At 45.7% G+C, this 12,241-nt stretch overlaps 2 protein-coding genes across 2 annotated transcripts; both read right to left on the bottom strand.

Annotated features, from left to right (window-relative positions):
* Window positions 1–3,469: 3,469 nt before the first annotated feature.
* F5J12DRAFT_475985 (uncharacterized protein) lies at window positions 3,470–4,438 on the bottom strand. Its single transcript, XM_051739610.1, has 7 exons — window positions 4,338–4,438; window positions 4,221–4,287; window positions 4,047–4,113; window positions 3,894–3,984; window positions 3,738–3,845; window positions 3,627–3,701; window positions 3,470–3,572 (listed from the first exon to the last, which is right to left on the bottom strand). The coding sequence occupies exons 2-7, from the start codon at window positions 4,274–4,276 to the stop codon at window positions 3,547–3,549; spliced, it is 423 nt and encodes a 140-aa protein (XP_051595271.1). The 5' UTR covers window positions 4,277–4,287; window positions 4,338–4,438; the 3' UTR covers window positions 3,470–3,546.
* A 2,216-nt stretch (window positions 4,439–6,654) lies between these two features.
* On the bottom strand, window positions 6,655–11,086 carry F5J12DRAFT_862918 (uncharacterized protein). The gene is made up of 13 exons (XM_051746945.1): window positions 10,833–11,086; window positions 10,724–10,762; window positions 10,513–10,670; window positions 10,203–10,375; window positions 10,050–10,132; window positions 9,797–9,997; window positions 9,602–9,740; window positions 9,472–9,556; window positions 9,162–9,186; window positions 8,228–8,293; window positions 6,947–7,175; window positions 6,804–6,880; window positions 6,655–6,725 (listed from the first exon to the last, which is right to left on the bottom strand). The coding sequence occupies exons 1-11, from the start codon at window positions 10,939–10,941 to the stop codon at window positions 7,144–7,146; spliced, it is 1,110 nt and encodes a 369-aa protein (XP_051595270.1). The 5' UTR covers window positions 10,942–11,086; the 3' UTR covers window positions 6,655–6,725; window positions 6,804–6,880; window positions 6,947–7,143.
* Window positions 11,087–12,241: the final 1,155 nt, after the last annotated feature.

Genomic DNA, 12,241 nt, shown 5'->3' with positions numbered 1-12,241 from the left:
GTTGAGAGGGGGATGGTTTGACCATCATGTTCTGAAGTGCCAGATTGACCTCCAAAAAATTCTCAGCCTTCCAAGTACTGATTAGTCCCAGAACACATCAGGCATGGGGGGGGAAACAGTCCAGGGAATGACTGACAGCAGGTTTTTTAAGGGACTGATGGTTCTGAGAGCATGTTATACTGATGGCACTGTGGTGGCCACCAGTATTTGATAAGAATTCCTTGAAGAAAATGACCATGTGAGCTAGAGAGATGATTTCATGAGTTGTGGTAAAAGAGGGAGAGTTAATGGTACAAGTCCAATGTTTGTTATTGTTTACATGCTGACAAATCATCTGGAAGATCATGTGGTTTATTATGTAATCATATTTTCCCATCCTTCATGCCCTCAATCCCATCAAAAGGTCACTTTTCACTATTTCACCAGTCAGGGACAAAAGTGTTGCAATGCACTTTTTAGAAAGAATAGGGTGTATCTCAGCATGTATTGCTTTGTTTAGACTGAACCTTAGTGCTCTAGAAAGCTTATAGTCACCCCTTTCCAATTGTATAGGTATCATGATTATCTGTGCAGAATAGCCCAAACTACATCAGCAGCAAGTCACACCTCACAAACATTGCAACACTTTTGTCCCTCACTGTACCCACATACCTGAGGAAAAGCAGCAAAAGCTGGGAGTTAAGTCCCTTGAATGTCAGTTCCTAGGCTACTCAGAGAACAAGAAGGCATACACCTGTGTACAGAAGACTTTGGGTCAGATCATGGAGATGTGTGATGTCATTTTTGATAAGGGAGATGGGACAGACAAGTCCCAAGTCCAGATTGACATTGTTGTCAAGGAAATGAAGCCTGTAGCACCCACTATCAGTGATCAGAATGCTTGAGGGCACAAGTACCCACCTACAGAGGACAGCAGCAGCTCTGACAGCTCAGATGTGGCCTCAGAAGGAGGAAATAACCTAGTACATGACTGGGGGGACATAGATGACACTACAGCTACTAATGGTGATGAAGCAATTGCAAATGATCAGGCTGTTTTGACACCTGAGCCCGGAATACAAGTCCAGAGTGAAAAAGGTGTTAGTGGGTTGAACCATGGGAATGATGACAACAAACACACCTTGGAATGAAGGTGCCAGGCAATGCCTATGCCTTGTCAATGCCCTGGGTCATCACACATGCCTCCAGGACCATATCCAGTCCCAATCCCACCTCCAGGTGTCAGAAGATCATCTAGAATTTGAAAAATGCCTGTAAAAGATGATGATCAATGATATTTTGTCAACACCTATGAATGATGGACACTACCTGTGGCAGGGGATGCTGTGGGAAGGGAAAAAGGTGGTGAGAGTGGTGAGAGAGTGCCAGAGAGCATGGAAATGGTGAGTGAAGGCAGTGATAGGCCTCATGGTGAACAGCAACACCACAATGCTTACCAAGCAAACACATCATGTGATCACAAACCAGCAACCTTTGCAGAGGCAATGTGTCATCCTGACACTGATCACTGGTATGCAGCCATGGCCAATGAACTTACGATGTGTAAAAATATAGGATTATACAAGGAGGTTCCTTGGCCACCTGATCAAAAGATCATTGACTCAAAATGGGTCTACAAAATAAAATGAGGACTGACAGGTGAAATTGATAAATACAAGGTGCAACTTGTCACAAAAGGGTTCACACAGGTGCATGGCATTGACTACACAGAGATGTTTGTGCCCATAGCCAAGTTCTCTATGATTAGGATTCTACCTGCTCTTGCTGCTAAGTACAACCTCAAGGTTTGTCAGATGGATGTGAAATCTGCCTTTTTGAATGGCAAACTTGAGGAAGAAATTTATCTTCATCCCCCTCCATGTTTTCAAGACTCTAGTGATGTCATCTGGTGTCTTTATCATGCACTCTATGGACTCAAACAAGCTCCAAAATCCTGGTATATGAGACTTCAAGAAGTCTTTGAGTCACTTGGATTCACATGCAGCAATGCAGACCATAGTCTATTTTTCAAGGTCAAAGATGGTGTCTTAATCATCATAGCTGTGTATGTCAATGATAAACTAATCCTGTCGAAGAGCCATGAAGCCATTGAATGCTTAAAAACCCAACTATCAGCCAAGTATGACTTCTTGGACTTGGGGGAAGCTTGTTGGATACTCAGGATGGAAATTATACAAGATTGCAACAAGGGAACAATAGAACTCTCCCAACATCACTATATAGAGTTGATTCTCGAGCACATAGGCATGCAGGATGGCTGGACAGTGTCCACACCCATTGAGCAAAACCTAAAACTCGAAAAACTTGATGTCCCTGCATGTGACCTTCAGTCATATCAATCAGCACTCAGCATGCTGATGTATGCCATGTTGGCAATGCAACCTGACTTTGCTTTTGTTGTAGGTGTACTCAGCAGGCATGCTGCTACCCCTGGAGACTGACATTGGTCTGCATTGAAGCAAGTCTACTGGTACCTATGCAAAACTTTGAGTGCATGTCTACAGTACACAAGGGACCCTAGTGGCTCCCTCATAGGTTATGCTGATGCAGACTGGGCTGCAGGTGTTAATGACCAATGCTCAGCCTCAGACTACATCTTTACCCTGTCTGGTGGAGCTGCAAGCTGGTTTTTGAAGAAACAGATCCCTGTAGCTCTGTCAAGCACAGAAGCCAAGTACATGGCTGTTTCAGCAGCTGGAAAGGAACTCCTTTGGGTTTGCACCTTACTCCATGAACTAGATGCAGTTGAGATCACACAACCAACCCCCCTTCTAGTCAACAATCAATCTGTGATAGTGCTAACTGCTAATGCCATGTTTCATGATCACACCATGCATACATCAATTCATCATCATTTTATTTGTGAGAAGGTGGAGAGTGGAGACTTGGCAGTCCAGTATGTGTCTACAAATGAGCAGGTGGCTGATGTCCTCACCAAGGGGCTGTCATGTGAGAAGCATGAGCATTTCTCTTCTGGTATGGGTATTACTTTCTAAGCCTTGTTACACCAAGGGGGTGTGTTGAAGTGTTGTCACCTTTACCTGACTTTTGCTTACATTGTACAAGCTTACATAATAAATCTTCGCACTTAGGATGTTTGTTTTTCCTTCAGGTGTACCTCAGACTTCTTCTGACTGAAGCCTGAGGTAACTGTTCTTCTTTATTAATTAATAGCTACCTTACTGACTACTATAGTGTCCTTCCTAGGTTAGCTGTGAATATTAGACTCCTTCTGACTGAAGCCTGAGTCTCCTTCCTAGGTCCCTCATCTTGGCCTACCTTCAAGAAAGGAAGCATGGGATAGCATAGGTGCAGAAACAATATAGAATTGCTGGAGACATACACCTTGCAATACAATGTCAACTGGCATTGCATCTTGTTGTGCACCAAGTAATTCTGAATGCATAGAGAGCCAGCTCAAAGTTCTGCAAGGTTCTTTTCAACTGTGAAGATTTTCAAAAGTACATGGATCTGTATCTGTTCTTCAAATGCTACATTGATAGGAAATACAGCAGTCTCACTGAACCACTTCAGCAAACTTAGGAGCTATCCTTTGCTACTTAATATTTTTGCTGGGTGACATATAAGGTTAAATTTTCAAATGTGTGGAGCAAATAATGTCTTACAAATCTGATTCTTCTTTGCAATATCCAAAAAGATGGAGCATAAAACCTCTACATTTTCACCATGCTCCTGAAAGGCTTTGTCAATAAGCCTATTAACATTAGCATGGATACCTGAAGTTTGGTAGTGTTTGACAGCCAAAGTCAGGTTCTCCTGCAAATCACCCTTTCTTCCTTTGCCTTGCAACAAGAAGTACAAATACTCAAACACAAGTATGGCACCTACAATCATAAATTATGTCAACTAAATCATCAGAAGGTATTATTTACCAATGCCATGTTGTGCAATGAACTTCATAGAAGATTGCATTAAGGGGGACAATTTGGGCATTTTGAGGGACTGGTCATGGTAAATAGCAGGCTAACATTTTAAATGGAAAAGTCAGTCAGTGCTAGAAAATGTAAGAAACAGATAAAACTTACAATCTGAAGATTGCACCATGGGAACTGTAAAACCCAATGTAAATAAGAAAACAAGACCACAGACCAACTGTAAATATATTGGCAACTATTGCATGCTCAATTCAAGTAGACTCATACATTCTACACAAAATCCTTCAGCAGTTTGGAAGACCATGAGGACTGATGACTACTAACATTCTGACAGATGAACATGGAGATCTGAGGATCAAAGTGATATTCCATGAAAGCATGCACCTACATCCTGATGGTATTGTTAAATGAAAGCTCAATACATCAATTAACAATGCTTACCATCTGTATCATGTTACAAACTGTGAAATATGGACATTACACAAATCTCACCACCTATGTCACCAACAAATTTGTAGTAGAAATGGTCAGGGTGCAACTACCACTGCTGTTTGACACCACTCACTTGCTACAAACCCAAGTCCAACAAGGTCATGGTGAACATAATCAGCATGCATACATCACTACATGCCACAATCCTACTCACTGCCTGTGAACCAAAGTGCAGCAAGTAGGCAATGGATGTGATCAGCAAACATACACCACCACCTTCCATGACTGCACATACTTGCTATGAATCCAAGTTTGACAATGAACATGGTCAACCACCACCTGTTGAACTCCACTTACTTGCTATCAACCCAAGTGCAACAAGATGGCAGTAAACATGGTCAGCATGCATCCACCATCATTGGCCATGATTCCACTCACAAACTATGAGCCCAAGGTCAGCAAGATGGCATTGCACAGAGTCAGCAATCATCAACCACCACTTGCCATGACTCCAAATCCACTCACAATCTATGAGCCCAAGTCCAGAATGGCAGCAGTCAGAATGTATCTACTGCCACCTACAATGAATTTTGCTCACTTGCTATTAACCCAAGTGCAGCAGGGTGGCAATAAACATGGTCAGCATACATCCTCCACCACTCACTATGGCTCCACCCACAAACTATGAACCCAACACCAACAGGGTGACATTGAACATGGTCAGCATGGATCCATCACCCCCTGGCATCATCCCACTCACAAACTATGAACCACATCCAACAGGGCAACAGGAACATGATTAGCATATATCCACAGATAACTACCACAAGTCATGGCTCCACTCACTTGCTATAAACCAAAGTCCAACAACATAACAGCAAATATAGTCAATTTCAAACCACCCCAACCTGCAATGACTCCACTCACTTGCTATCAGTGCAACAGGGTGTGGTACACATGGTTAGCAAACATGCAAACCCTCCATGGATGATCATCCTACTCACAAACTGTAAACAGAAGTTCAACAGGATCACCAGAAATATGGTTAGTATCCACCCATCACCACCTGCAATGACTGCCCTCACAAGCTATAAAGCAAAGTTCAAAAATAGTGGTGAGCATGGTTAGCATGGGTCCACAACTGCTAGCAATGATGCCCCTCACTTGCTATGAAACCAATGCCAGCAGGACAGCAGTGAACATAGTCAGCATGCATCCTCCACCACTGTGTGCCATTATTCCACTCACTTGCTATCAACACAGATCCAACAGGGAGGGAGTAAACATGGTCAGCATGCATGCACCACCACCTGCTGGCATGACCACACACACTTGCTACAATCCAAGGCCAACAGGGCAGCAGGGAACATGCTCAACATCCATCCACTACCACTTGCATTCCACTCACTTGCTATCAACCCAAGTCCAACAAGATGGAAATAAGCATGGTTAGAATGCATCCTCCACCATCTGCCATGATTCCACTCACAAACTATGAGCCAAAGTCCAACAACAGGGTGTTGAACATGGTTAGCAAACATGCTCCACCACCAGCCATGACTGGACCCACTTCCTGTCAACCCAAGTGCAATAGGGTAGCAGTAAACATGGTTAGTAGTCATCTGCCACATGTGATGACCCCACTCACTTGCTGGGGACCCAAGAACAATGGGCAGCAGTGCACATGGTCAGAATGGATTCACCACCACATGCAATGACTCCACACACTTGCTGGGAAGCCAGGTCCACAAGTTTTTGTATGAGACATAATAAGCAAACATCCACCACTAATAACCACAAGTCCACTCACTCCCTATCAACCCACATGCAACAGGACCACAATGAACATGGTGAACATGCATCCACCACCACCTCCCATGACTCCACTCACAAACTATGTCCCAAGGTATGCACAACAGGTTGATAGTGGCAATGGTCAATTGCTCAGTATCCATCCATTGCCAGTTGTCATAACTCTACTCACAAACTATGAACCCAGGTGCAAAAGGAAGGCAACAAACAAAGTCAGGTATCATCCATCATTACATGCCATGACTCCACTCACAAGCTATGAACCAAAGGGCAACAGTGTGATAGTGAACATGGTCACCATGTGTCCTCCTCCACCTACCATGATGCCACTCACCAACTATGAATAAAAGGGTAACAGGGCAACAGTGAATATGTTAGGCATACATCCAGCACCTCTTTCCATGACTTCACTTACTCCCTATAAACCCAAGTCCAACAGGTTGGGAGTTGTCATGGTGAGCATGCATCTACCACCAGCCATGAGTAGGACATGACTCTGCTCACTCGCTATTGACACAAATCCAACAGGGCATTAGAGAACATGATCAACATGCATCCTCCACTTGCTATGACACCACTCACTCCCTATAAACCCAAGTCCCACAAGGTAGCAATCAGCATGGCTGACATCCATCTGCCACTACCAGCCATAACTGCACTCACTTGCTATGAAACCCAGTACAATAGAATGGCAATGAAAATTAATATCCACCACCAGCTGCCATAAATCCACTTACCAACTGTGTAATCAAGTGCAACAGGACAGTAATCAGTATGCACCCATCACCTGCTATGTCTCCACTCACAATCTATGAACCCAAGACCAGTAGGGCAACAGTGAACATGGTCAACAACATTCACCACCACCTGCCATGACTCCACTTACTTCCTATGAACCCAAGTGCAACAGGGCAGCAAAGCATAAGGTCAACATAGACCCACTACCAGTGACTATGACTCCACTCACACCCTATGAACCCAAGACCAACAGGTCAGCAAGCATTCACCATGACCTGCCATGACTCCACTCACTCCCTATGACCCCAAGTGCAACAGGTCAGCTTGCATCTACCACCACCTGCCATGACTTCACTGACCAACTGTGAACCCAAATCCAATGGGGCAGCAGTGACCATGGTCAGCAATGGCCATCACTACCATCACTCCACTCACCCACTGTGGACCCAAGTCACAATGGGCAGTAATGGCTATGGTCAGCTTGCTTCAACCATCACCTGCCATGAGCCTACTCACTTGCTATGAATCCAAGTCCATCAGGGTGGCAGTGCACGTGATCAGCATCCATCAACCACTGCCTGTCACTCCACTAACCAACTGTGAACCAAAGCCCAACAGGGCAGGATTGAACATGGTCAGCAACCCTCCTCCACCTGGCATGACTCTGCTTACTTGCTAGTTCACATGGTCAGCATGCAACCACCACCACATGCCATGACTCTACTCACTTGCTATGAACCCAAATCCAGAAGAGCAGCAGTGAACACCATCAACATGATCCTTCACCACCTGCCATGACTCTACTTACTTCCTATAAACCAAAGTCCAACATGGTAGCATTAGCATGATCAGTGTGCACCACCTGACATAACTTCACTCACTTGCTATACCCCCAAGTCCCCCAGAGCAACAGTGAACATAGTCAGCATGCATCTACCCACACTTGCCATGACTCTGCTCACAACCTATGAACCCAAGTCCAATAGGCAGTGCCTATGGTAAGCATGCATCCATTATCACCTGCTGTCTTCACTCACAGTCTATGATCCCCCAAATCCACCAGGGCATTAGTGAACACAGTCAGCATGCATCATCATCATTACCTGCCATGCCTCCACTCACTTGCTATGAGCCCAGATCCAACAAGGCAGCAGTAAACACTGTAAGCATCCATCCCCCACCACCTGCAACAACTCCACTCACAAACTGTGAGTGCAAGTCAAACAAGTCAGCATACACCCACCACCACCCACCATGACTCCACTCACTAACTGTGGACCCAAGTCAAACAGAGTGGCAATGAACATAGTCAGCATGCATCTACCACCACCTGCCATGGTTCTACTCACTCCCTATGACCCCAAGTCCAATAAGGTAGTCAGCCTGCTCTACCACCCCTGCCATGGCTCCACTTACTTGCTATAATCACCAGACCAGCAATGCACAGGGTCAGCATGCATCCACTATCACCTGCCACAATTCCACTGACCAACTGTGAACCCAAGTCCAACAGGTGGCAATGAACATGGTCAGCAATCCAACAATCCACCACAACCTGCCATTACTCCACTCACAACCTATGAACCCAAGCCCAACAGGGTAGCAATTTACATGGTCAGCAAGCATCCACCACCTATTATGACTCCACCCACTTGCTTTAAACCCAAGTCCAAGAGGGCAGAAGTGAAAACTATCAGCTAGTATCCACCACTACTTTCCCTGACTTCACTCACTCCCTATGAGCCCAAGTCCAACAGTGCAGCAGGGACCATGGTCAGCAATCCACCACCACCTGCTATTACTCCACTCACAACCTAGGAGCCCAAGTCCAACAGGGTAGCAATGAACATAAATGTGGTCAACAAACATCCATATCCACCTGACTTGACTCCACTCACTCGCTTTGAAGCCAAATCCCACAGGACAGTAGTAAACACTGTCAGCAAGCATCCACCACCACTTTCCATCACTGCACTCACTCCCTGTGAACCCCAGTCCAACACAACCAGGTAGCAGCAGACATGATAAGCTTGCATCTACCACCATCTGCCATGATTCCACTCACCCCCTATGACCACAAGTCCACCAGAGGAGCAGTGAATATGATTAGCATCCATCATCCACTATCTGATATGAATGCACCTACAAACTGCCCATCCAAGTTCCACAGGGAAGCAGTAAATGCAATCAGCATGCATCCTCCATCATCTGTAACCCTACTCACTTGCTTTCAGCCCAAGTCCATTGAGGTGGGAGTGAACAAGGTCAGCATCCATTCATCACCTATTTCAGTGAGTTCACCCACAAACTGTGAACCCACATCCACAGGGCAGTAGTGAATATGGTCAGTATCCATCCTCCTACACCTACCATAACACCACTCACTTGCTATGAACCCATGTCACAAAGGGTTGCAATGAATGTGGTCACCACACATCCACCACTACCTTGCCATAGATGCACTTACATACTATCACACCAAGGACAATAGCCATCACTACATTTAGCCTGCACTAAGCAGTCACTTTGAGAGTTTCACTTACTTCCTATTAATCCATCAGCCTCTCACATATACAATACATTCATTCCTTACATATGGAAACCACTTTGAAAGGATAGAGGAGAGGACTCTGTGTCCAATTTGCCCAACCTTCTTATTCATGCACATCTTCAATGTCCTTGCACCTGTCAGTACATTGTAGATCTTCAGCTTCATCACTTACTTCATTATAGCAAATTCAATACACAGCCCCAGGTTAGTCTGCTGTGTGGAGATGAGGAGTTGTTGCAGTCCCCCCTCCCCTAATGCATTTGCTGTGCAAGTCAGTAGGGGTGTACAATCTGCACCCTCTTCATCCATTCCTGTAGTGATTTCTCATCCACCATGCCATCTTACAGGTAATATGTAGGCAACTTACCAGTGAGTGACAGATAGTCACAAGGTGGAAACTCAGTCTTGTTCAACCAACCCTTGAGCTTTGCCATGTGTTCATTCTTAATCTTTTCCTCCAGTCCTGCTTCCTCTGCTCCATCTTCTACATGCAAGCCTTGGTCCTCAAATTCTTGAGCAGCCTCAAGCTCCAAACTATCTGCCTTTGTTGCCAATACTATGACAGGAACTGTGGAGACACTAAAATTATACAAACACGAAATATATGGATATGTACACACCATGCCCTGTATCACACTCATCAAAAAACTTCCTTTCAGCAGCTGTAACCATTCTGTGGCTGTCAGTCAATGGAATGCAAAACCTTCATTTCATAATCAACCAAATGGTGTCACTGTCAGTACACTCAAGGTTGCCAGCTGCAGCATGCTTACCAGATAGCATGGATTCTCTTGTCTAGTTTGGTTGTTTTGGCACGTTCTATCACAAAATTCTTCATCTGAACAAATTGTTCTGGACTTCCAGCTTCAAATCCACAAGAATCGTGGAATACAAAGCGTGGGTTACTCGGAAACACCAGCTCAATACCAATGTCATGGTAGCCACGCTGGATACATTGAACATATATGTTGCATAACATTTGTGAGACAACCTACCGCTATTGAACCCCGCACTACACCAGCATCCACCTAAACATAGTCCAACATGTCATTAACCTCAAAAAATCCGATGCAACATACATACCTGCTGTCCTTCTCCATTGAAAATTTCTGGCTGATCGGTAGTACTACAAATCCTCTGCAAGATTGTCGTTTTACCAGCATTTGCTCTGCCCATGACAAGAACACGAAAACGACTGATGCGATCTACATGCTCGTCAGCCGTCGCAGGATCCAGTGACACTGGTCGTTAACGTCGTTAGGCTTGTCCCATCTATCACAAGTAAAACACTCACCTGGGGGTAACTCTTCAGTGCGCGCAAGAACGGAATCACCTAATGGAGAATTAGACAGCAACTCCACTCAGTACGAGAATATGAATATCGGCATTGGATGCGGGCGTACTTGGCTGAGGAGATTCCATGGGAGCAAGAACTCGTGGAACGAGTGCGTTGGCGCTTGGTGAAAGTGGCTGCCGTACACGCCACAGTGTATCGAAAAGCCTAGGAGCCATAAACGATGCAAGGATGACCGAGGTTCTTGGTGTGTCGTAGGAGACAGTACGCTATGCTATGAGATGGAGGCGGACGAGTGGAAAGGGCGTGGAGCTGCGGACTCTTTGATCGATATGAAGGCGCCTGAGGCCTGGCACAGCGCTACGCCACTCTGTTCCCAAATTGTACCAGTTTTTCTTCTGGCACAAAAAGTATACGTTCTGGCTTTTGTGTTGAAAGTAACCCTATTATTACATCAGTGGTCGAATTGTACAAACTGGAAGAACCGGTCGTGTTAAAGTTCGACATCGAAGGAATTAGTATGTGTTTTTAGAGCTTAAAGTAAAGCTAGATCTTTAGCGGGAGCAATGCAACGAAATGCATCGGATCGGTGTATCCGTTATGCGCAAGAGGATAGGAGAATGGGAGGGCTATGCGGCACAGGATCATACCACGCCAAGCAAGCAATGCCAATCTCGATAAAACTTCTCCACTTCTACGGGGACATGCGCTCGTCTGAATCAGCCTTTGGATCAATAAAGCTGTACAGAAGGAACAGCGCCTTTTTAGACGTTCGCGTCCGCGAGATATGGGTGCGGGAGGGGTAGCTGGGGAATAGGTGAAGGTACAGCAACATTACCCATGGAAGGCCGAAGCGCCCAGAAGCAACGCACTGTTCAAGTACTGACGCAGAAGGCTTGATAACTAATGTCGACTCGGGTAAGGCAGGGACGAAAATTGTACAGGCGAGAGCGACCGTCATTTCCAGGGGGCGTGGATCAACATTTGGTCGAGACCGTTGTCGGTTGCTGGCGAAGAGGGGTTGGAAACGCACTGCCGCTGCCCACTTCCCTCGTCCTCGGCGTTCCCCACTAAACCCATATTCTCAATGCACATGATCGGTGCAAGTCGCATTTTCCTCGTCACCATGATGAGCGACGATCACATCTTGTGGCGTACCCTCGCCCTCAGCCTCCTTTGTCCTTGTCATCGTTCATGCTCATGAAGTCGCTCTTCCTGCGTCCATCGCATGCCTCCGCGATGGCAATCCTCCCCTATCTTCCAGACAGGCTAACGCATCCATTTTACTCCGAATCCTGGCCGACGAGGTGAAGAGGCACAACGCCGGTGATGCACCTGGCCTCGGATCGTGTCACGATGAACGAGGAAAGAAAAGAGGTAGGAATACAGATGCAATTGTGAACTCTTTATTTGTACCGGTCGAGGATGTGATGAGCTTGGAGGTGCTGCCCTCGCCCCCTTTTGTAATATGTACCGCCGATGAGGAGGGATGCAAGGGTAAGGGCGAGGAAGCTGCGA

The sequence above is a fragment of the Pisolithus orientalis genome (genome assembly GCF_024613125.1).
Source record: "Pisolithus orientalis strain OTSU chromosome Unknown F5J12scaffold_58, whole genome shotgun sequence".
Lineage (NCBI taxonomy): Eukaryota > Fungi > Basidiomycota > Agaricomycetes > Boletales > Pisolithaceae > Pisolithus > Pisolithus orientalis.
This window is presented reverse-complemented; position numbering and strand designations above follow the sequence as displayed.

What these genes read in the sequence shown, in the direction of transcription:
- F5J12DRAFT_475985 (XM_051739610.1), bottom strand. Translation starts at nt 4,276, where the DNA reads ATGCTTTCATGGAATATCACTTTGATCCTCAGATCTCCATGTTCATCT. An exon ending in CATGGTGCAATCTTCAGATT is followed by an intron (nt 3,985 to 4,046) that starts GTAAGTTTTATC and finishes TTAAAATGTTAG; the next exon opens with CCTGCTATTTACCATGACCA. An exon ending in TGCAAAGAAGAATCAGATTT is followed by an intron (nt 3,573 to 3,626) that starts GTAAGACATTAT and finishes TATGTCACCCAG; the next exon opens with CAAAAATATTAAGTAGCAAA.
- F5J12DRAFT_862918 (XM_051746945.1), bottom strand. Translation starts at nt 10,941, where the DNA reads ATGGCTCCTAGGCTTTTCGATACACTGTGGCGTGTACGGCAGCCACTT. An exon ending in CACTGAAGAGTTACCCCCAG is followed by an intron (nt 10,671 to 10,723) that starts GTGAGTGTTTTA and finishes GTTAACGACCAG; the next exon opens with TGTCACTGGATCCTGCGACG. An exon ending in TTTCAAAGTGGTTTCCATAT is followed by an intron (nt 9,187 to 9,471) that starts GTAAGGAATGAA and finishes GTGGGTTCACAG; the next exon opens with TTTGTGGGTGAACTCACTGA.